The sequence below is a fragment of the Tetrao urogallus genome (assembly GCF_951394365.1).
Source record: "Tetrao urogallus genome assembly, chromosome: 18".
Taxonomy (NCBI): domain Eukaryota; kingdom Metazoa; phylum Chordata; class Aves; order Galliformes; family Phasianidae; genus Tetrao; species Tetrao urogallus.
This window is the reverse complement of record NC_136831.1, coordinates 1,671,533-1,696,874: the sequence shown is the minus strand read 5'-3', so window position 1 is coordinate 1,696,874 and position 25,342 is coordinate 1,671,533. Positions and strand designations below refer to the sequence as shown.

At 43.4% G+C, this 25,342-nt stretch overlaps 1 protein-coding gene across 1 annotated transcript; it reads right to left on the bottom strand.

The window, feature by feature from the left end:
* Positions 1–422: 422 nt before the first annotated feature.
* TOM1L1 (target of myb1 like 1 membrane trafficking protein) lies at positions 423–21,009 on the bottom strand (the record flags this gene model as incomplete). The annotated part of the gene is made up of 16 exons (XM_079544323.1): positions 423–489; positions 1,802–1,874; positions 2,147–2,234; positions 2,509–2,569; positions 3,072–3,168; positions 3,751–3,871; positions 5,197–5,257; positions 6,944–7,077; positions 10,212–10,328; positions 10,994–11,098; positions 12,853–12,972; positions 13,400–13,549; positions 13,845–13,871; positions 18,825–18,903; positions 20,789–20,873; positions 20,952–21,009. The coding sequence occupies 16 exons, from the start codon at positions 21,007–21,009 to the stop codon at positions 423–425; spliced, it is 1,443 nt and encodes a 480-aa protein (XP_079400449.1).
* Between the last annotated feature and the right edge of the window lie 4,333 nt (positions 21,010–25,342).

Below are 25,342 nucleotides of genomic sequence, written 5' to 3'. Positions count from 1 at the left end.
TCAGGAGGCTCAATTTTAGATAAGTCATACATTTCAAGAAATATATATATTTGTAGGGAGAGAATTTCACAGACATCAACATGGCCAAAACAGAAATAGGATTATGTAGTATGAAAGAACAGATTAAGGTGGAAGAAAAGCTTTCTTCTATAGCTGTGAGAGTGCTTTTAATTTACTTGGTTTTGATGTCATGTGCTACCTCATACACAGGTGACTTCGAAAATTATATTTTGAAGGCCACAATACTTAAAAAAATAGCAATCATGTAAGTCACCTGGAACAACACACAGTTGAACATTCAAGACCAATTCTCAAGGTGTGGATCCAAGTACTTGTCCACTTCTCATTGCTCTTTGTTCACGTTCCACAAAGCAGAGCCCAGGAGCAGCACCAGAGTAACTTCTGTGTTCAGATCTCCACCTTCAGCATTCTGAATGCTTTTCAGCTTCTGGCTTCAGCACAGCAGCATCAATTTCTTCATAAATTGCTCTGGCAGAAGAAGAACAGGGCAACTCTTATGTCACAGCTCTGTTTTATTTAGACAAAATGCACCAATTAAGTCCTGGCTGGGAGTTTACATTGTTTATCTAATATGTACAAGCTGCAGGATGCTCAGCTTTCCACATTAGCAAGGAGCCCATCCTGAGATGTCTGTGATTGTACACTGACTGAGATCTCTCTGGAAATGGTCACTTTTGCTTAAATAAACATGACTGCAAAATGCAAATGGCCTCCATGCCATGAGATGTGCAATTACTACGCTAGTTCAATAAGTAAATGAAACCTTTGTTGAGATCTTTCTACCTCACAGTTTGATGGTTCCTTGAAAGTAAGTTTTGTGCAGATGACTCAAATCTTCTCAATTTACTGTTAAAAGGAGAGTGCTGCCACCTGGTTAGTTTATACTAGTTTTCTGCCTAGTTGGCTGTCTGGAGAGGCCCGGCTTGTACTGGTTGCTTATATTTTAAATTCAGGATTTTCTTGAGATTCAGCAAAACATTAAAATAAGGTTGTTATGAGCAGGAATTACTTCACAGAATCATGATATGGTTTAATTTAGAAGGGACCTTCAATGATAATCTGATCCAACCCTCTGCCATGGGTAGTGACATCTTTCACTACATCAGCAGCTCAAAGCCCAGTCCAACCTGATTCAAACTCTTCCCATGGTTGAGCAACTTGTTCCAGTGTCTCAGTGTAAAAAATTTCTTCCTTATGTCCAGCCCAAACCTATTCTCATTCTGCTTACAGCCATTATCCCTCATCCTGTGACAAGACAACCTGGTAAAAACTCATCCACCTTCTTTATGAGATTCTTTATGTACTAGAAGGCCACAATATAGGGTCCCCAAAGCCTCTTCTCCAGGTTAAGCCATCCCAACCCTCAGCCCCTGTAGGAGTGGTGTTCCAGCCCTCTCATCGTTTTCATGGCCCTCTACACGTGCAAGTCACTCTGCTCCAGAACTACCTGTGTTGAAACATCAACTGGCTTCCTCCACTACAGCCCAACAGCGTTGCATTCACCTTTTCCTATCACTTAATAGGATTTTATTGGATAGTTTTTGACACAGCACTACTTCACCATTTTTGCAGATGCTGATTACTGGGCACACTACAGGAGCCTATTCCTTAATCAGTTAAGCAAGGAGTAATAAAAAAAAAAAAAAAGCTCCAATCCAATTGGTCACTTAACTCTGCCTAAAAAGCATGGTCTGTTTCCTCACTCAGAAGAAAGCCATCTCAGAAGCCCTTTTGCCTTTGGCACCTAAGAGAACTGTAAATTACTTTAAAAGCTACTTACTCTGTAGGAGCCAAAGGATCAAATTCCATTATCTCGTAGTAATGAGGTGTCTGCAACTTGTTCTTCGATGCAGCTGAAGGGTAAATACAGACAGATAAATCCAGATTTAAACATAACTAATAGCACGTGTTATGAATGTTACTTTTTTATTTCTTTCTGAAACAAGCATATTATCTAGTATCTAGTTGCTTTAAATACTAAAATGGGCAGAGAAAACCATGAACTATATGAGTTTTTGTCGGTGTTTGATGCTGCTCTGGTCTTTAACAGGCATTATACAAAGCATTTAAGTGCTAACAAGAAAATAAATCTCCATTAAAGTTAAGTGGTCTGCAGTAATATTACCTGGTGGCGATGGTCCACTTGATGATGTAGTATGTCCAGCCTGTAGACTTACTGGATTCAGAGGCACTGGGCTTAAAAGAGTTGCCAGCTGAGGGAATAAAGCAAAACAATGCACAGATCTATGAGAAACTGCTGACTTTAGACTCTTGGACTAACACAGGTAAATTCTAAAGGCAGGCCAACGTTCATAATCCTAATTAATCTCCCTTCCCCACACAATTAAGTTGGCATGGCCACAAAATACAGAGCATTCCCTGATGACTGTGACACAGAACAGGTCCCTGTGTCCCATTTGGACAGCAGTCAGAGTAAATCTTTTTGACACTTGAAGAACAATAATTCTGAAGAGGAGTGCTACTCACATTGCTATACGTATGTCCAGCTGGGGTGCTCACACTATTGTTTTGTGCTTCAGTTGCAAATCTAGGAGAGTAATACATTGAAAGTAACTGAGAAACTAGTACAGCTAAATATTCTGATCACTGCATTATTCTTATCTGCTGTGCTGTCTTTACCTTAAGTCACAACTGAGAGCAGCATGAGCAAGTGCTCCATTTACGTAATAGGTGGAAAACTGCAAGGATTCCTTTTTCTATTTTAAACTGTTCTTGGTCTGTACAATTCATCTGTTTCTCCCCTTAACTACAGCACAGGCAAGACTCAAGCAGAAAGTCAACATATATCTCAAGTATCTTGAGATAAGTTCATGGTTATGACTAAAAGGTGCTTCAGGGTTAGTAAATATTCTAAGCATGTTAAGCAATGTCTAGCACATGGAGTTTTCACTTTTCTACTGGACTAATCTGTAGAAGTATTAAATAATTTCTTTTTTCCAGAGCTTTCCATAAAAATTCCTTGTCAGTTACAGCAGACTCATAGTTCTGATTATCTGCTATCTGCTATCATTTCTTGACAGATTACTCACGGGAACTGCTGAACTTTCACAGCAGCTGCTAAATCTAGCTGGGGGTAAATGGATGGATGGAGCCTTTTTGTATCTTCAGGGTGTGCAGATATGGAATCTGAAATTCAAAGTGATATTTAATGATCATTTAAGCGTTATTAAGCAAATGTTCCTTACTTGTACTATGACCAATGATGTTTTGTTGGGAAGGCATATAAAGAATACAGAACCAATTGTGTTTATTGTGACAAAATTGTAACTGAAGTTAGGAGATTTAGTCACTCCTTGCACTCTGACAGAAGTCTGACACCAGAGAAGGCAAAGTGCCCTTCTCAAAGTGAACTGCTGTTGACATCAAATGCCTCCTTGAAAAAACATAGGAAATCAAGAATAAAAGAATATCTCAATTTCTTTCTTCCAACCTACAGAACAGGCAGCTATCACAGTTTCATAAAGAACGTTCTTTTGCTCACGCTGAAATGCGAGACTGAGATCACTGCTCTCCCTCTAAAAATATTAGAAGGAACCTTATGCCATCTTGTATTTATTTATTTTTTTTTTAACACGCACACCCAAATTATCATGTTTTATCAGCTTATGGATACCTTTCTTTCAAGAAACTACTTGATCCCTCCACTAAGCTCATGTTGGTTTGTTTTAGGAAATCAGACTGCCAGGGAAACATGCATTCATCACTTACTAGGACTTGGAAACTGAGATGCTGCAGGGTCAGTCCCCAACACTGCAGCCACAGGCGATGGAGAATCTGTAGAGAAGTCAAGGAGATCACAGGAGGGAGCAGATGGCTGTTTCCTGTACAGCTTAACATTCAAAAAGAAAGAAGAGAGTAGGAAAAAAGGAACATGTAGTTTTACATAAGCTGTCATTTTTACAGAAGGTAAATGTTTGAAATCAGATTTGTCACTAACCAAATGCTCCTATAAGTGTCAGCGATATCGGATTTAATGGAGTGGGTGGGGGCTGTGGAAATGCTAGCTAATGGACCAGAGAAGATTTCCAGATAACACACATTGCAGCAAGCTGACTCAGTTCCAAAGCGTAACTGTGAGTTTGCTCAGACTCTGACCTTTAACACTCATACATTTCTTACTGGGGCTATTTTGATTTGATAAGTACTTAGGGAATGGGTGTTCTTCCAGTTTCGATTTTGGCAGGAAAAGTTCAAAATCACAACGTTTCCCAGAGCACAGGAGAAAGGTTTGCCTTGTTTCTCTATGAAAGTGTGAGAATTAAAAACGTAGCCAAAGTTTTTAATCAAAATCACGTACTTGAATCAGATGTGGGTTTGGCCACACCAGATGGAGAGAAAAAAAATAAATCCATTTTACCATGGAAATGCCTGGATAAATAAAATACAAATGCACACAGTGCACCATTCAAACCATCCTTTAATCCTACAGTGCCTCTATCAAGCAAAACCATCTACCTACATAACCAGACTGCAGCAACAGCAGATTTTCCAAAGGAAACAACATCGTCTTCTACCTTTCTTTAATAACAATCAGCTGTATTTCAGCTTCCACGAAGCAGTCATTTTCCTATTGAGCCCTGGATGACTGTGCAATTATGGCTTATGAGAAGCTGAAATGTGCAGAACTACTTTGCGCAATATAATTAACAACCATAATTATCAATCAATAATGGACAGCCAGATTTGCTACAATCCATTATTCAGAACTCAGAAAAGGCTTTGACTGCAGAAGAAAAAAACCAACCTCAGTAATAGTGAATTCTGATTGTGTAACGCATTTTAGTCTGTAAATGTTTGTAGAGAATAAAAGCAACATTACAGTTTCTCATTTCATGTATGGAAAATAATTGTGCTTAGCTATAAAGGTAATAAAATTTAAGTAAATCTCTTTTTCCTTGATCAAGCTTCCATCTGACATTGTTTTTTGCTTTAGTTAAATCTGCATGAAATTCTGCAATTGCAACTTCTGAAAACTGGTAAGAGCAGCATCATCTGCTGGGGACAGCAGGCTGCACCTCTCAATTGGAGAAAAAACCATTACAATACGTTATTACAAAACATTACAAAACATACAATAAAGAGACAGTTTTCACAATGAAGAGAAAATGGGAAGCTTGCAGTCCTGCAGCTCACAATTCATCCATCACTACTCACCTCTTCACGTTCACGCTGTATTCTCTGGTTCTCCAAAAATCGAACTCTGTTTCGAGAGAACCTGTTGGAATGGCAAAGCTAAACGTTCGTTCTGACATTTCTGTTGTGCTGCATAACAATCTGGCAGTTATAAGCAAAGCAGCCCTCATTATTTCAGGCAATTTAATTGAGGAAAAAAAATAGGTTTTGAAAAGAAATCCCTGCAAAATATGTTTGTGTACTGATAGGCAAAATGGTGCTACAATGGGACCAGAGGAGTCAGATGAACGTCAGCACCTTAAGGCCAATCTGTTACAGAAGGAAAGGCCTGAACTGGCACGGATATGAGACTGGCACGCACTGCACTTGGTGTTCAGGCCCACCATGCTGGTGAGGCCCATAAGGATGACATAAATGCAAAGAGGGGCAGGAGAACAAAACCTTTCTAACAGCAGAACAAGCATTTGTCCAAAATACATTAAGAACAGAGTTGCCAGGGCCACTAGAGGGAGTCATCATTACATACACGAGGCCAGCGTGCTTCACAGCGGTGACTGCTCCTGATTTAATTTAGACTCTACACGAATAATCAGAAACAGAGAATGCAGCATGACTTGTCTTCAAACAATGCACACAGCATGGAACAGATGCAGCTGGTTAAAATAAGTTTGTCTTTTACACATCTCATTTTCAGAGGGAGTTCCAAAGAACAAACCTGCAACAAGCATTAATCAAATAAATCTTAATACTTAATCAACTCCCATGTGCAAAGGCACCTGCACTCAGGAAGACTCGTTACAGTAAGCCACAACATCACAGTGCTGAGAGGCACAGCCTTCTGCCCATTTCACAATGGCCTATTAATTGCTCCTTCAATCACCTGGTGAGTCCTCCACAAGGAATTTTTTAAATCATGCCCACAAGCTGCTATTCACAACTCATGAGGCTCGTGGCATTGCCAGCACTCATCAGCCTTAATAAACATATAAGCCCACCTCTGACTAAAGTGGATTTCACAGGATCATTTAGGAGGATATAAACTGCTGAACATGGAAGGCTCGTTCCCACTGAACAAGAATATTCTCCACGAGTATATTCACTTTGGTATTTTGGAAGAAAATGGTGGAATTCTGAATTTATGTTTCATTTCATTTTTGCCAGCACCTCATCAAGCTGCTGCTGCCATAACAGGCAAACACACGAGATGTCAACACAAGCACTGCAGCGCTTCCATGTGTGAAGAAACATTTCCTGCTGTAAGGCAGGTAGAACAGCTTGTTTCGATTCAGTTGAGAAAAGCAAGCGACTCTCTTCAGCATGCAATAAAGCAGAACGCTATTCCATGGCCAACTTCTGCAGTTAAGGCTGTCAAAATTGTTCAGAAAGGACAGTGAATATTCCTTCCTGGAATTGTATATATATAAATGTAGTGACCATCACTAGACCCGAAAGATTTGTAGCAGACTGACGGCAAATCCACCGTGCTTGACGAGAAAGGAACACCAAATTCCAAAATGATTTTTGTGTGCCTCCATCTCAATTCCTGCCTATGCTGTCAGCTTGTTTTACCACATTCTGATGGTCTTGTAACTACCATTATCGACTGCTTCTGATGTGCCCAGGGGAAGGCAAACATATTATCTGCTCCTGTTGTTATCATACCTCTTTCTGGATGTATGGAAAAATCTGCCTCCTTGGAAAGATTCAGCACTAGTCCCACAGACTGACTGTAGCCACCAGGTGTGCTTATCCAGTTCGGACCACTTACCTTTCATGTCCCAGGAGAACATTATTCAGATCTTCATTTACTTGTATTAACTCTATTATCACATCTTCATTCTCCACTGTCACCAACAGCTCCATGATCCGTTCCTGCATCATCCGGCACGTCTTGTACAGCTTCTACCCAAAGAAGGGGAAGAAAAAATCTGAAGTCACAACAGTGTTCTCCTAATTTCAGTTTTGGAGAAGAATGATAAGACAGTGGAGCACAGGAGGCTCGCAGGTCACGTCCCTTCATGTACACAAACCACACACATACCAAGCATTGCAAATAGTGTGATTTTCATGTCTTTGATCTCTGCAAGGCCATGCTGACAACTCCTATCATCAAACCAGCACTCCTACCCCTACCAGCCCCTACCCATGACCTACCTTCGTTTCTGAGGATATAGCTGTCTCTAAATCCTAAATTACAAATTAGAGAATAATGAAGACCCCTCTGGGTGATGTAGAGTAAATTTGACTTGAGCCTGATTGAAGCTGATTAAACTCAGTAGGATACTTCACATGAATGTAATGAATGTCATCCAGGTTCAACATCTGCTAGAAGGAAAGACAATGGTAGTCTAAAGGATAAAGTGCTCCGTGACATCACCATGTAGCTCTAAGTCCTCCTCTCAGTGGGGAAGTCTGGATGCTCCTCACCCATGCACTTTCTCATGCACTGGCACAAACCTAGCATTACCATCCGGTGTGATATTTATGAGATCTTTCTCAGCAGAACATTGCATTATTGCCAGCTAAAATGGTGGTTAGTTTATTTACATTTCTCTCCCCTGCAGGTTTTGCCTGTTCAAAGAAACACATTCTTTAGCATCAGAAGCTTCATCTCAGCCAAGATTCTTTTTCCCACAGTGTATTTTTGCGAATGCTGGCTGGCTCTGCTTAAGGAAAAAAAAAAAGGGAGGGCAAAATACTATTTGCACACTGCTATTCAGAAAGGGCTCCGGTATTATTTTCAAAGTGTTCTTGTTTTTCTCAAGAAACATAAGCTTTGTGTAATTCTTTAATTTATTATGTAAGAAGAAATGTTCCACCCCTCTGCCAAATCTGCATGCACATTACTTTATTGCTCACTATTGTATCTTCACCCAGCCAGGATAGAACACACAAAAATGTATGCAGCTCAATGAATACAATTAAATTTTAAACCTCTTCAGCTCCACATCTTATAACCTTGTCCACACTTCAAAAATGTGTATTTCTTATGAATCCATTTTACAGGCAATTTTCTTTGTAAAACTGAATAAATCACGAAGCAGTAAATCGTGATACTCACTTTGAGGAAGAATTTCTACGTTTTATTCTGACTCACCATGAAGTCCAGCATTTTGAACACTGGAATTTACAGCAATGCACTACCAGCTCATATAAAGCCATCAGTGATCCCAATGAACTCGTGCCAATGTTCCCCACCTGGCAATGTGGGCCTTAATTCCTGCACATCCATCAGACATGCCTGTTCACTGCCCAGTACAAACATTTGTGGCTCTTTTAGCTTATAATGGGCTTCTGGTATTCTTCAAAAACTGTTACTGGCAAGCACAATGTTTCATGTGAGATTTGCTATCCTTAGTCTAGAACAGGGTGGGGAAAGGCTGGAAGCAGTCATTCACCAAACTGCAGAACCAAAAATATGCTGCACTGATGAAGTTTACCCCCTTAAAGGTTTTTACTCAGAGACCCTGGATAATCAGAAGGGCTGATACTCATCTCTCCCACTCACTCAAAGCCTAAACAAAGAGCTCTTGTAACAAAGAACTTTGTTCTCCAGCAACAAAAGCCTAACACAAGAAATCCAGGTAAAGCCACAAGCAAACATGCATGTTAAACATGGTTAAGGAAACAGGCTGGCCATGCTTGGTGTCCTGTACCACTCAGTGCATGGAGGAAAAGAACAACAATGAAATTAACATAGAAGGAATGAGTTTTTAGTCACTCCCCCACAAATGGGAACTCCACACCCTGTCCTCAAACTTTTGCCAACAATTTTATTACTGGGAGTGTCAATAAGAATCCACTGGTTTACTGTGGACAACCTAGTGTGTGCGCCCGCATGCAGAAGGGCTGCTCTGCAGGAGCCAGGAAATGAAAGGCGCCCTTCCTGTTTCACAGCTGAAATATCCCTGGTTCACTGGCCCTTCCTCCTTGGACCTGCGGCTCTACAGATCTCTGCCAGAGACAGCAGTGGAGGTGCCAGGAATTTCCTGGGGAGCAGAAACCCAGCGATTGATTCTGCCTCCTATCTGGTTCCCACCCACCAGCACTGCTGGTGGTGAATGGTGGTCATTAAAGGTGAGACACAGTGGTCAACTAGTGCTATCTTCCTAAATCTCAGCCTTCAGCTGAGAACCAACACAAAAAAAGGATGCAACTGAACAGTATAACCCTGAAGGCAAACAAACAGTACCCAGAAAAATTCCCTGCAAAGGAAGAATTCTCCACACCAAAGTCTTGCAAAAATTGTATCAGTTCTTCAGTGCATTTATGCTGACAAATTACCAAAAATGTTTCCTTATCACAGAATTTTGGAGGTAAGTTTAGAAAAAGAAGGATATGATAAACTTCTTTATTTCTTCCAGAAAACATGAAACATCAAGATGTCCATTTAACATAAAAAGCTGTTGAAATGCTCAACAACGTTACATTTTAAATTTCTGAAACAGAAAAAGTATGAGCAAGTAGATCGTATGCATCTTCACTATCAAATCTAAACTTGACTATTGCAAGACACTACTTCAGGCTACACTTCAAGAGCACGTGGCTCCATCTAACGTGCAGCAAGCTTCTGGGCTTTGAGGTCATGTACAGAAACCCAAAGCCTCATTTTCTTCACTGTCCTTCAGTTTGCCTTTAAGGTATTGGCAATAATAAAGAGAGCTCTGAAAACTCCAGGACGGATATGAGATATTGTGTCATCACCTGTTTTCCCAGCAGGCAACTGCGCTCACCTGGAATGTTTCTCAGGGCTGTTTGACAGAACATGCTTAACAGAGAATGCTCCATTATGAAATTCCTTTGCCCTTGGAAGTCCCTACAGCTTAAATTTACCTTGCAAGCTGCATTGTCCTTTCATGACTATCTAGATGTCGGGGAAGGTAAAGGAGACTAGAGGAACTGAGCAAAATCAGAGGCAGAAAGTTGATGTTGGTTTGATTTTGCCATCTAAATTCCGATGTTACAAGAAAGGATACAACAGATCCTAAAATCAGTTTTGTTCAAATTAATAACCCCATCAATGAGTTACCTCATACCTGTAAAAGATTCATATCATCCGGATTTTCAGAGCCAGGAACATTTTCTTTTAATATTGATGACATGACTCTCACATTCATTTTCGCCATATCCAGTTCACTGTACAGTTTCCCAATCTGTTCAGTTCAATAGGACAGAGTATTGTGCAGGTGAACAGAGAGAGCAAAGTAATTCTTACCTCTTAATACGTACTTTCTTCCCCATTAGGCATAATATGGGTCTAATTAGCATTATTTTACTCCACTGACATTCTATGGACATTAGCTCAGTTTTTATACATCCAATCACACTAAGACCTAAGCCCAAAAATACTAGTGGTTTCCCATACATGTAGTGCCTCTCTAAATACTGAGAAAACTTTTTAGTTAACTGCAGGCCAAGTGGGATCAGAAGCAAACTGTCCCTTCCTTTCTGCTTTTAAGTACAATTTCTTCACATGAGTCTTATCCAAAACTAAGTTCGGCTTCCTCACTCATCTCTGAAGTATCTTTTATCAACATGCATAACTTGCTCCTAAGAGATCAGCAGAAATTCTTAGCGCAAGTGAACTATTCCACTCCCTGGCCGGGTACAGCCTGGCATTTACCCAAGTGATTTCTGCATGCTTTGTTTTGGCAAATCACCATACGAAACATCTTTAGGTGAACATATCTAGAACCACGAATAATGAACTATGCTTCTTGAGATGATGGTTCCATCTACGACCTGCAATGCTGAAATTGCATGTTCCTAGCATGTTTCAGGTGGAATGCCCCTCCCCTCCAAACCTGAGGTACTGTACCTGTTCAGGTATCAACAGTAACGTTGGGCCCGTGGGAAGAGGCAACAAGGAACGTTTTGGGGGATTAGCAGAAGACGGTGATGACTTTGCAGAAGATGGGGACTGCTAGAAGACAAAAGAGCAGAGCTTGCATTTAACAGAGGAATTGAAACTGACTTCCAGATGAGAGTGCTACCATCATCTGTCAGACCACAGAACCAGGCATTAGCTTTCAAATAACCAATGCTGAGCAAGCTCTATTTGTAAGAATGAGAGTAATAGCTAGTTTGTAGCAGGTTGGAATTTGAGAATGTTTTTCAATTAGTTTGCTTAGTAAATTCCACTACAGACAAAGCAGGAATGGCTGAGAACAAGCTGTCTGTCCTTGACCTCTGAAGCCATCTGACAGTGAGTCCTACCTTAAGTGCTACCACAGTTCTACAGCCATGGGTGGTTTAGAATGCATTCACACATGGAAAGAGTGACAGGCTGGGGGGTTTCACTTGTGTTATAACTGAACTGACTGCAGCAGAAGGCAACCCTGCACAAGACTGTATACATCACATGCTTAATCTCACAGAGACTGAGCTATAGATTGTATCCAGGTCTGCTGCAGCTAAGATTGACAGGTTTGCAACAGAATTTAATGGACTGAAATATGTGGTGGACAGAACTGTCTCTTATTGCAACTGGTAAGGAAAAAATTGTTGTCTAGCAAAAGCACTCTCTTTCAATTGTTCAAGATACAGCTTGTTCAAACAGCCTTAAATACACGAGCTTTTGCACTCTTTGCTATTCAGTCGTTGAATCAAACTCAGTATAACGATATCCTTCCTGTCTACACTGACTACAGTCATCTAACTCTGTAATTGCAAGGTTGCACCCAAAGGTGAACAGCTTTCACATATCCCATGTCTTGTGAAAACTTTTCTAACAGAAAAATTCTGGAAGTAACTGCTGGAAAGCATGGATAGCACGTACTGTATTTTGAGCCAATGTCCCATGCTCAAGCCATATTTATATTTAATGTATCCCAGATGCTACACAATGATATTTAGCATATATATGCCTAAACACAAAGGTAGAAATTAGCTACAGGGTCAAACATTATTGAATTTAAGTTATGCAAACAGCTATGGAGAGATACAGGCAACAGACCTCTCTTGCAGATCTGTACCTCTCTCAGATTAAAATTAAAAACAGACACTGTTCCAGGGAGATGTTATTGCAGCCTTCTAAATAATCTAAAGAAACTATTTACTCTGAGTGTGGTGAGGCATGAACCAGCCTGCCTAGAAAGGCTGTGGATGTCTCCTCCCTGGAAGTGTTCAAAGTCAGTCTGGATGAGATCTTGAGCAATCTGGTGTGGTGGGAGGTGTCCCTACCAATGGCAAGGGGACGGAACTGATGCTTAAGGTCCCTTTGCAACCCATACCATTCTATAATTCTTTGAATGCTCAAATTCTGAACGGCATGTTGTCAGGCAAATCTTACTCATTTTAGTTAAGGCTTCCAAAAGCTGACAAGTTTCAAGCATTCATCTCTCATTCATTTTGAGGCAAACTGGTTGCTCAAATTTTTCAAATGCTCTGGAAGTCTCAAGAGACAGAAACTTCCTCTTTAAGAACATATCTACTATTCCGTGGTTTTAAATAAAAGACACTATTATATAGGACAGGTTTCTTTGTTGTTATCTTAGCTGCTGTAATTGAAACTGATTTCTGCTCACATGCTTAAGTAGATTGGTCATACTCTGCCCTGGAGCATTTAGAAAACAAAACAATAACATACACACCTTCTGTGTCTACAGACCTCATACAATTAACACATCCTGCTTCTGATTTACAGTGGATTAATGAGGCATCCCTGCATATCCCCACCTTAGACCTTCCTTTGCTGGTAGCAGAAGATGGAAACTCCACTCCTTTCTTCAGCAGTTCCAGATAAACTTCTTTTACTTCGGTCACATCCACCATTCCTTGGAACCCTCGGGCCCATATCTGGTTTTGAAATAACAGTAACAGTCACAGAAATGGACAGTCAGTTGGGGCAGACAAACTTTTCTAAAACATACAATCCTAAAGGCATTTTCTCCATGTGAACAGCACGTTTTCTGCCTCTATCCGCTCCAGCTAGCCCCAGTTTAAAACATGAGAAAGACTGCAAAACTCTCAAGTTCCCTCTCACCCTGCTTATCACCACAGAGGGGAGCAAATACACAGACTGGGAGAGGAATATGAAAGGCAGAGGCTGACAGTTTTCCAGGACTCTTTCTAGTTCTGTCTTCTTGTCTTCCACTCTGCGCTACCCCTGCACGAAGCAGAAGAATAAAGCCCACGAGAAAGGTTTCCATGAGTACACTGCAGGAGAGAAATGAGATGCATATAAAGCAGAGAGACAAACAGCCAGTGTTTGCTCTGGGCTCACCATGATGAAGGTCAGGATTTTCTCCTGCAATTCAATGGGCAGGTTGTATCTGGGGTTCAGCAGTTTCACCAGCTTGTCCTTGCAGAAGTCCTTCTTCACAACTAAAGACTGGAACCTTGGACCACAGTTCTGCATACACATGTCTAGCAGCTGCAACCACAAGAAGCTTCTGTTACGTAGATGTAAGGAAAAGAAAACCTTTACTTCCTTAATTTATGCCAAGGTGTTGCAGGGAAAGAGTACTAATGGATCTGAACAGATTATTGCCAGTAGTCTCACAGTGCTGTCTGAGGAGGTTACTGCAGGGAAACAAAAGTTCAGTGTGTGCACTTCTACTGCTATGCATGTACAAAATGAGATGGGTTACCCAGAATTAAACTATTTTTGACAGCGAAGCCCAGCCAAGCTTGTTTCCTTGTCACAGCAGTTACTGAACACGTCATACCTTAACGGTGTGAAATCTGTCCGTAGCCTGAAAGAAATGACTTGTATAAGACGATTAATTTAATGCCTAGCAAACAGGTCCCCTGGTCTGACAGATTCTGAAGAGCTCTGCAGATGAAGAAAACAAGCTTACTAAGTGCCTCTCTTCTAATCTGCCCTCTAATGTGAGAGACTAATGAAAAAATAGAAAAGAACAAATTCAACAACTCAGAGCACAATTTCTCCACGTGTTTTAAAGGTCACACTGATTTGAAACAGAGCAGGTGAATTGTTCCAGTTGTCAGATTCATCTCCACTACAGCTGTCTACTTTCAAAACTGCCTGGAACGCTCAGAATGGGATCTCTGCAAGCAGCACATCTGCCCTATCAAACACAGCACGTGTCATCGTGACGTTACACCTCTCCTTCATGCACCTGGAGACGGCTGGCTGCAATTCCCTTTTTGCAGAAGAGATATCAACGGCTATCAGTACATCCTAACCACCTGGAATCAGGCCAGTACAGGTTTTGTTAGGGAGCTGGGGCTGATCACAATCAGAACTCATCTTGCCTGGCACAAAACTGGAGATCAACTAAGGTACTATGATGCTCCACACAGAGAAAGAACACTCGCACTTTTCACTCTTCAACCTTGTCTTTTCTCTCTTGATTTGAGAGCGAGGACAGAAAGGTGAAAGCAAAGGGCAGAATTCACAAAAGTTTGCAGAATTCTGTGGCTTTAGAGTCATAAAACTTCCCCAGCTTCACGCATCAGGCAGAACCCAGTCACAAAAGGATACAACAAATTTAAGGCTGCTATTGTAACCATGATCAAAGTATGCAAGTTCACTCTCCCACCCAGAGCAGACTGTATTTGGCTCTGCTGGAGTCATTTTAGAAACTAGTTTTCCAGCCCCAGGACCTGGGGATTTTTCTCCCAGCACTATCAGGAATTTCAGGAGAAGTGGCTAAGACCAGAAGAAAATGCACTGCTGAAATAAAGAGAGCAGAACAAAGAGACACTGGCAAACTGCTGCGCAAAAAAACAAAGATAATTACCAAAAATCTTGGCTGGAATCATTATTTTTCATGAGCACATGAAACGTATGCTAATAAGCCAACTCATCTGCCTGTACAGTACTTCAAAGATGGCTGGTGTAAAACATTCCCAACCCAGAACACGAGAAATCTGGTATGCTATTCTCTATCATTAATTTTTTGCATACGGGACTGAGTGTTTACCCTCTGAAAGTACTGAAGCTAATGGATAAGACCCTCCATTAAATTAGGCCAGTTCAGCCCACTTACTTCTCATGAAACCAAGCTGGTGAAACAAAACATAACAAAACAAGAATTTGACTTTATTTTTAACCAGCCCATTCATGAACAAGACACTTCTGTACTAATAGCACCTTCACTTACAATGTCAATATGGTTATTTATCACTGTAAGCAGGACTTCACTTTCCTGAGATCCATTGGAGCAAATGGACCCAAGTCAGCCCAGCCAATTGCTGCAGCATACAGCACAACGGAATCTCAGCATACACATTTTCTAATAACAGAACTGGTAAATTAACTTGAATCAACCCATTAACCCTTCTCTCAATGAGGGGCAGGATTTGAGGACTGTAGGAATGGACAACGCTGCTGTGTTCCAGGCAAGCTGATAGTGGGCAACCATTGAGAAGAGATTTGCACTGAGTGGGAAGGGGGGAGAACTGCACAAGCACAGCCCTGGGGTTCACAGAGCACCAACACAAAGCTGAGGCGACAGAAGGCACCTGAGCAGACACGAAGGCAAGCCTAAGAACTAAAAGGCAGAAATGAACAGGGGAGAAGCTACTGGGGATAACAACAGAAAAGCCAACTACATTCCTTATCAACAGTGACCTTGCTCAGAGTTCTGTAGGACTAACTGCTCATCTCAGGCAGCCACATATGAGGTCCATAAAGCAACAGTGAACGCATTAAGTTTGCAACAGGTACCTTCAAACTTAATGCGAATGCAAGAAAACACAAACAGTCTGCATTCTAATACTTCTAACTGAAAGAGAACAAGTCATCAATCCCTGCCCAGGCTTATAATCCACTAAACTCATACTGCTGTCCTACCAAATAGAGTTTCTGAAGGCCAAGACGCTTGAAGAAACTGGCACAGGCTGCTTCTTAGCTGCCATTCACTACTCACAATGTAGCAGCCATACAGGCTTTACCAAGATCTTTTATTCCTAAATGCATGCGTGTGTGTTAACACAGGTGCACAGAGGGACACAATAAACTACTTCCCTATATGTTGTTCAGTTCCTAAGGCCTCACAAGATTCAGAACTGGGGCACTGCAGAGACACCGAACAGGTGCCTCAGCATTCACTACGTAAACACATTTTACACAACCAAAGCTTATTAATGAGCCAGATAACACACGCAGACTCTGCTGGATTCCTGCCTGAAAGTTCCAATCCTCGTTCTGTGGTTGTGCAATCAGCACTGCCAAGCCTGATCTCTCGGCTTTATCAGGGAGAGCAAGAAGCAGCTTCAAGGCCTGGCACGCACACACCTTGATCCATGTGACTTCACAAGCACCAGGTAACTTCCCTAGATCAGAGTACAAGCAGTTAGGCCACAGCCAACACATTACACAGCTGGCACTCACCCTTCCTCCTGCAAGCAAATAAACACATGTTTAAGATAGAGGAGGAAGACAACACTACTGAGATTTAACATGTCTCGATGACAGTACTGGGGCTGCGCCACCATGCAGTGGTGTTACTTCAGACACAGACTTGCACATTTCAGTCTGCCTGCATTCCCTGGGAAGGATCTGCTTTAGAAGTAGTTTTATTAAGAAGACGATTCCAGAATTTCAAGGTTGAGTAAAAAAATGTGGATCAAAGTACATTCCAAAGGAAAAGTGGTTTCAAGACTTTGCTGCCTTCTTAGAATCACAGAATGGCCTGGTTTGAAAAGGATCTGAAAGATCACCTGGTTTCAACTCCCCTGCTATGGGCAGGGTCACCAACCACCAGACCAGGCTGCCCAGAGCCACATCCAGATAGAGCTACGAGAAACACAGGCTGGAGAGAGAATTAGATGTAGAGTCCCAAAAGCAGGAAGACAGCATCTACTGCAAGAAAGGCAGGCAATAAGTATAGCTTGTCAAAAGAAAGAGCTCTTGTTTTTGTTGAAATCTGGGAGAAATCAAGGAATTTTTAAAAGGTAATAGTTGAGGGTGGGGCCTCTGCTGGTTTGTTTATTAGGAAGTGAAAATGGCTTGCTTTCCATTTGCAATGACTTACTGATCCAATCCAAGTATCTCAAAACGAGAAACAGGAACAATGTCATTATTACAATCAAGAACATAAAATGGAATGGCCCATAGAAGGACCAGCTTGGGATCAAAGGAGTTAAAAGTCATCCATGGTTAGCAGTGAAGTCAAAGGGAAGGTTTCACACACTGAACTGATAGCAGTGAGGGCAGAAAAGGGGAAAAAGGGAGCCTGGAACAGAGGAAGAAGTGAGGACAGAAAGTCTTACATAGGAACAAAGGTAGGAAAAGAGCTAAATGTGAGTGGAGAAGGAGACTGGAACTGCAAAGAGGCTGTGAGAAAGCGATGAACAAGAAGTAGCACTGAAACCTGGTATGCATTCCACCTGCAAGCAAACAGAATAAGCTTCCAAGTAAACATGATAAAGCTCTTCCTTGGACACAGCTGAAATAAGAGCTCCTTGAGTATGTCTGCAGGGTAAACATCCTGATAAAGACTCAAATGTAAGTACTGGGCCCTGTAAACTCCAGCTGACTGCATTGGAGAGCTGGGGTGCACAAGGACTGCAGAAGAAAGCAAGAAGATCTGATATAGGGATTGCAGTTACAGTGGAAACCAAGTGTTTCTGTTATGCAAACACATGGAACACACAAAAAGGTGACTCATGAGACAGTGGAGGAGGAAACTGAGAAAGCAGTGCGGAAGTGGAATGAGCTGAAGGTATACAATGGTATGTTCAGCACATTTATCTGCCTCTCAAACTTGTCAAGTGACACTTAAGCAATTGCTAACCGACCTACAATTCAACACTATCAATCACCTATCTTTCTTAATCACCTCTCATATATTGATATAGATAATGATTTTGCACAACAAATAGCAAACCTGTGATTAACAGTACTCAGAGTGCAATGCAGACAAACCTCTCTACACCCTTAAAAAAGTAAATTGTCAAATGCAGCTCTGCAGCAGCTTATAACACAAACTGCTTCTTCCTGCAGCTGCTCTGCTGTCAGCCAAGAGAAACTCAGGTGGGGACCTCTGGATTTATGACAGCATCAGGAACTTCTTGCTACTGCTCGCCTTACCAGCGCACTGGAGAACATCAGCATGCTCCTGTAAATCTTAAACCGACTGAAATCATAACTCTTCCCCAAAATCTGGGAGAGCTCAAAAGCAGTGTCACGTTCTGAAGGCCAGGTAATCTGCAGTGAGGACACTCCCGGTCACCCCAACCTTTAGTCACAACATCTGAATCCTGCAAGGCTTATCCTCTGCCTTTCTGCATCACTTAATTCACCACTGTTAACCCTTCATTCAAATCTTGTTTATTTACAAAACAGGTAACACACATTTTAGAATGCGACCTCAAGCACTCAGTCTAACCAAGGTCACCACGAGGTAAAGGAAAGGCCAGACAGCTTTTATGGCATGTCCTCAGCTCTGTGCCTTTCACAGACAGGTGGGGTGCTCACAGAGCCACAGTTGCTGGAGTAAAGAAGAACCGAACTGCTTTTACCAGCTGCAGGCTTAAATAAAATACAAAGCAGCAGTAAATTTAGGAAGAACGAACACCAGTGGACCATCAGATCTACACTGGCAGAGCTATTCACACAAGCAACAAAGACAGAAAACGCCCCGGAGAGTCATATCAGTGCCAATTTGCATGTCATCTTATCATTTGAAGTGTTTTCTGTCTTAGCGTCCAATTAACATAACCAGAGCTGTACTTACAGACAGGGTGAGCCTGATCTCCTTATGGTTACAGTTTTTTGAAAGCTTCTTCTTTAACGCTTTGACTGCATCCTTAGGCCTGTGACAAGACATCAAATAGAAAAGTACCAGAGAAACTGTTTTTCCAGTTCATAACTACATCCAAAATCCCAAAATACCGGCCTGAGATTGGGGCATCCCTGTATTTACACCCACTTACAAACAGAGTCATTTCCCCACAGATTTTGGTAAAATTTCTTCAGCAATGAGCAAGATAAACAAAGCAGCCCATCAGGAGCATTGCTGCTGAGATTTGTGCAGAGAAATGAAGTTATTCTTCGCAGGGCCTCCTTCCAAACTGTATTACTTCACTGTCATACTGTGGATTTACTCATCTAGCGTGGACAACATCCGTTGCTATGAAAGGGAATAGGAAATGCCAAATGTACCAAGACTTGACTCGCACCTATTTTTCAAATATGATGTGATCAAAAGATATTCTCCTGGGAGTGCTGCAAGAAGTAGGGGTGTCTTGGCTAACCCCCAATCTTTTAATTGCTGGATGCTTTTAACTAATCTGAGTAATTATCAGGTACAGACAGACAACGCATTCCACCCAAGAGAGTGGCACTTCCACTACAATCTTTCTCATTTCTATATATACACCCCATATCTGCTAACTATCTCTGTAGGAGGAAAAGGGTGGAAGACAGTATCAAAGTTTATCACGTGTGGGAAACAATTCTGACTGATTAATATGGGCTATGTATAGTGTACCCAGAAATTACAGCTATTAGGGCCAGCTCAGTGCTCATCATCGACAAAAACAAGATGTCCTCAAGTCTCTTTAGGATCTATGTGGAATCTAAGATGGAACCATAAACTGAACGTGTCAATTACAGAAATCTTTGCTGAAAACATTACCAAGTTGATTAACTTAAATGGGTATTTACCACTGCCACTTCTTTTTTTTTTTCCCCTCAGTTTGAAAGGTCTGCTGTACCTTATGGAAAAAAAGCAGCAACTTCTGTATTTTTGCTTCGATCCTATGGCCACCCGCAATTAGACCAGCAGAACACAGAGTCAGTGATGGATGGGAGGGGAGAGGAAAACCTCCCCCTGCAAAGCGACGCTGCTACCCCACTGCTGCTTCTGTCTGAAGCATCTGGAAATGCCCTGCTCAGGAGTTGGGCATTACATTAAAATAACAATTTGCCTAATTAGATACAGCAGTTCCTCTGTTCCTAATATCCTGTTACAGACTGGGACTAGCAGCAGTTGCCTAGGAGGAAGCTTTAAGGAGCTGCTCTGTAAGCATAAGCTGTACACAAGAGGAAGTAGTTCATTAAAAAAAGCTCTGTTGCATAGGAACTTCACATAAAACTACCACAGATGGTCAGAACGTGCTGTGGCTCATGGCAGGGACTGGGAAGGAGTTACTGCTGAGCCCCCGAGCTCTCAGTCACAGGTGAGAGATGACATTGGGAAAAATGAAAGGAGGGAAAACTTGCTATAAAAGAAGATACGGATACCTTTTTTTTCTGAAGAAAGCTCTCCAGCAGCGTTATAGCGTGCCACTGCCCACTGCCTGCGAGTGCTAGACACGTGTGTGCCAACAACGCGTGTGCCAGCAGGTCCCACACAGAGCTCACCTCCCCCTGCCCACACCGCTAAACGCTGCAGCTGGGGCCGGGCGGCCTCGGGTTCCATCAGCAGCTGTGCTTTAACACCTGAGCGACCAGAGGACTTCTCCTAGCCGGGGCTCTGCAGGGCACGGGGCCGTTCTGCCCGACGAGCAGCACGGGCTGCATGAAACGCGGACGGAACCCGCGCTGCCACCTCTCGCCAACAGCTCTGAGCCGCAGCCCCGGCAGACGGGCAAAACAACTCCCGAGGAGCCGGGCTGCCGTTCGGCTGCCCGTACACACGTGTGCACACACACATACAACACATACACACACACACGTAGCCCCGGCCCCGCTCACCCCTCCTCCGTGGCGTTGATCACGTCGCAGATGTGCATGAACTGCCCCCACTCCTCCGTCTGCAGCGATCCGAACGTCGCCCGGTCTGTAAAGCCAGGGGCACCGCGGTCACCGGCAGCACTCGACCGGCCCGGGATCCCCGCTGCCCCCGCCCCCTACTCACCCACCAGGCTCCCCACGGCGGTGCCGAACGGGTCTTTGGGCGCCTTCCCGAAGGCCATGGCCGCCGCCTCCCCGGGGCAGCCCCCTCCCGAGCGGCCCCGTCCCGCCGGGCGCTCCTTCCCTTCCCGGGCCGGGGCGGAGCCGCCCGCAGGTACGGCAGCGGGGCGGCCGCGATCACGTGCGGGCCGGGCCGGGCGGCACCGCCCCGCGGGGCAGAGCTTCAGCGCCGCTCCGGCCCGGGGAGCTGCGTGTCTGGCTGCGGAGCGAGGCCCGCCCGCCACAAGGGCTCCTCGGCCACCTCGTACGCGGAACCGAGCGGCGCGGAGCACGGGAAGCCCGGCACAGGGCGAGGAGCCGCGGCTCGGAACTGCCTGCTGGCGGCCGGCGCTCGGAGGAGTTCGACGGAAGAAACGGCACGAGCTGCCTGGGAGCGCTCGCCCGGATCGGTTCTGCGGGAGAAAGAAGTTTGGGCTGAACGCTGTAAAGCTCGCCTGTAAGAGCCCGCAAAAAACCGAGGTGGAAAAGGAGCTGACGCTGATCCCATTCGCGCAGTCACCCCACAGAGCTGCCTGTGCATCCCACAGCGGGGCTTTCTTTTTGTGGTTACTATCGGTGTGCCGCTCTATCGCAAGTTTGGCTTTATCTCAGACCCAGACAATGCCGGGGAACAAAACGTGGCATGAATGAAGATTAAAAGCTCAACTGCAGTTTTTGTTGACTGCGAGTTGTAATTATTGCAGTGTCAAACAAACACGGAATCGCATTAACCTTCACTTGAGTACAGCTTAATCAGTCACAGTCAAAACACGATGTAACCAAATAAGTCATTTGCGTGGCATTAGAATATCATGAATGAACAAAGCTGTCTTTGCACTGACGAGAGCCCTGCCCAGCAGGAACGCACTCATTTGCGTACATCTACGGCCCCACCTGCAGGCCGGCACAGCACAGCACGAAAGAGGGGAGCATCTCCCACATCCCTACCGAGCAGCTCGCCTCTGAGTTCTCGCGTTTACAGCACGTTCACAAACCCAATCTCTTCCTCACACTTTCAATAAGAAATGAGCTTCATCACACAATCTGGTGAGGTTTCAGCTTAAGACTTTTTCTAATGAACTCCTCGATTCTCTATGCTTCTGCTCTCCTTGTCTGGTGTTCTACAGCACACAAAGTAGGAGTCTGCTTGTCCTCCGTTGCAGAATACTGAAAGACAACCTCTAAACTCATTCACTCTTTACTGCCTGAACTCCAATAAGGGCCCATTGAAATGAGCCCTTGTTAAACCTGCAACATGAGTCAGCTCTCGTTTCAGAGAGCATATTTTATTGAGCTGCTCAGGGGAAAAAATTAATGAAGCCTTTTTTTTCATTGGAATTTACTACTTAAAGTTACTCACTGAGATCAGCTGCCGGCACCAACTGAAGAACAGCCCGGGGTTCGGGCACAGCCCTCAGCTCTCAGCATGAGCTGCCCAGCAATCAGAGCCCTGCTGCACTCCCAGCACTCTCACTGCTGTTGCGGCTGCAGTATTACACTTCATGACCATTTTTAAGGGGCACAGCATTTGGGAGAGTGTTCTAAAAAGAAAGGAGAACAAGCCCAAAACAAAACCAGGAGAGAATCCCGAGCACACACAAGCATATTCAGTCTCACCGAGAAAGTGCTGAAAATTAACTTTCAGCTTCTTTGAAGACCCCATAAGTTCAGGTTCTGCTCTGCCTTAGATGCATAAACATCTCCAGTGTGAAATTAAGATCCACAGTGGGACTTCACTTCTAAATTTTGTGCCATTTTAAAAAATTCTCAACAAATCCCAAGAAGGCACTTTGGGTTTTGGAGGCCTTATTCTGTCAGTTCGGAGGTAGCAGAGCTCTGCAGACTTTGGGAGATGCATGTACTGCTCACAATAAACTCAGGGGCAATAACACAAATAATTTCTCTTTGCAAAACACTTTGGAAAAAGAAGGTGTCCAGTGGCACCACCTATACCCACCTCTTGATGCAGCATGTCTTTTGTCAGCCAAGCAGGCTTCTCAGTGCAATTTTATTTGTACTACAGATACTGTGGATGCTGTGACAAAAAACAAACCCCTAATTGCCAAAGCTACCCAGAGATTTTTTCCCCTCTAATTTTGCCGGGTTTACAGCTTATATATCATTAAGTTGTAAAGTCAGACTTTATTTAATCTTCAGTCTTATTTTCAAGGATTTGTGTACACATACAACACAGAGTAAACATTTCACCTAACAGCCCTCCTACTCATAAATTGATCCATGATATTGGCTTGTATCTCCGTGATGTGTTGTATCTACATGCACCACAGTGATGACTTTTGACACGGTTTAAGAACAGAGAGATTTTTAAGAGATCACTATTTCTGCAGCTGTGCAGAGGAATTGCACAGTACCGTCTGCCCCAAGAGCTGTGTTTCCTCCCCAGCCTTCGCCAGGAGCTGTTTGAGGCTGATTCTTCCTTGTTATCCCATACAACAGAGCTGCAATCAGCAGGATTCTCGCTGCAGCTCATTAGACCAGATGCTGGTTGTGGCCTGTGCTGGGAGCTGAACTTGAACAAACAGCCAGAGGGCTGCATCAAATCCCTTCTGCACAATCTCCATTAGCTCACTGCCTTCAGATAACAGCAAACCTAATCAAGAGCCATTTGGGCAAATTAAATTAATGCTTGTCTTATTTGGGACTGAGCCTTACTAAGAATGCAGAGCTGTCCCCAAATATCCGTTGAAGTAATTACTACTTTATTGTAAAAAAAAAAAGAAAATAAAAAAAAATCCAACCCTGGTTGTGCGAGCAGCACCTTTAATTTGCCCGTGTAAGAACAGAGAAAGAACATTGCAGCAAACGAGGGAAGTGTGTGCAGCCTGCAGAGGGCAAGCTTGGCCAGCCAATCTCCCCATGCACACAGTGCAGGTGCCTCAATGAAAAGGCACTTCTGGATGGGCCTTTCTCACACACACCGTGGGCTTCACCTGCAGCTTTTAAGCAGTAGGACACTGTCTTGTTAGGAATAAGGCTGTCTCTGTACGTGTGATGCAAAGCTTTCTGAAAGTAAACCGGGCAAGGAATGCAGTATTTTGGGGACTCAGGAGTGCCCCACTCAGGTTTCCCCCACAGCTCTGTGCTGTTTCCTGGACACACTGCCATGGCAAAGCTGGGCAAATCTTTGTGGCCCACTCCTGCCCCCAAGCTTCTCTCCAGAAGTGTATTTCCTTACAACAGATTCTAGATACATAAGGTGAAATCACTATTACATAGCACAGTTTTGCAAGTTTTGACTCAACTTTCCTGTATGAGATTAATTATTAAATATACCTCTGCTGCTTCTTCTCATTTTCTCAGTACTCGGAGAACAGCGGTATCTAAAACCAGACCCTTTGTACAAAACTGCATGTAAAGCAAATGATTTTCAAACAGGGTCCTGAATTACTAATTGCAGCATGACCTGATTGCCCACAACAGAAGCACTGCCACCAAAACTCACCTGTAGCCTGTTAGGAACCTCAACCTGCCTGTAGCCCCGTGTCCCCCAGCCCTGGGTTGAGTCCACCAGCCCCAGCTAACGTAATGCCACACTGCTCACAGGGCTATCTCCTGTCCTAATTAACCACGAGTCTCAGCTCAACTCTCTGCTGGATTTTAATTACTGAGTTATTAATTCATGGGGAAAAAATTGACAGATGTTTCAGGTTGGTCGTAGCAAATTAAAAGGCAGGTGCCTGGCACCAAGAGTCAGAAATGATTAAACAAATGACTCATGGATGTTCAGCTGTTTCACAGCAAACAGTGTGCAAGGCACTGCTTGGCATTCTGCAGGGCAGGGTGACTTCTCAGGATAAAAATAACTGCAACAGATTTCACTATCTCACTTTTAAATGTAAGGAGGCTTTTAAATGGGTGTTCTTAATTTGCTTTGCAGTTTTTCTCTTGGTTTGTTTCACTCTCCTTTAAAAAGGAAATTCTGCTTTTTCCTCAGATTCTTAGTTTAGAAAGAAGTTGGGGTGATGCCATTAAGGAACTATCTGGTTTCCCTTCAGTTATCACAAAGCAATATGCCACACGTTACTCTATATACAACATGTATACATAACACAAGGTTGAGAACTATTTTCCATTTCTTACAGGGGACAACAGTTGTAATTCTGCTGCTAACTTCAAGGGCTTGACAAAGCTCATGGAAGCGTTAGTGCAGATCAAACACATTACAGGAAACGCAGCCTGAAAGGCTACCGAGGTCGGTGCTGTTAAAGGAAAGCAGGAAGCAGCAGTGCCACGGGCTGTAGCTCTCCATCACTCGTGCTGCTCCGCAGAGCCGTTCCGTCAGGTCTCAGCAGGTCCCATTTGTCATGATGGCACACGCAGCCTCAGCCGAACTGA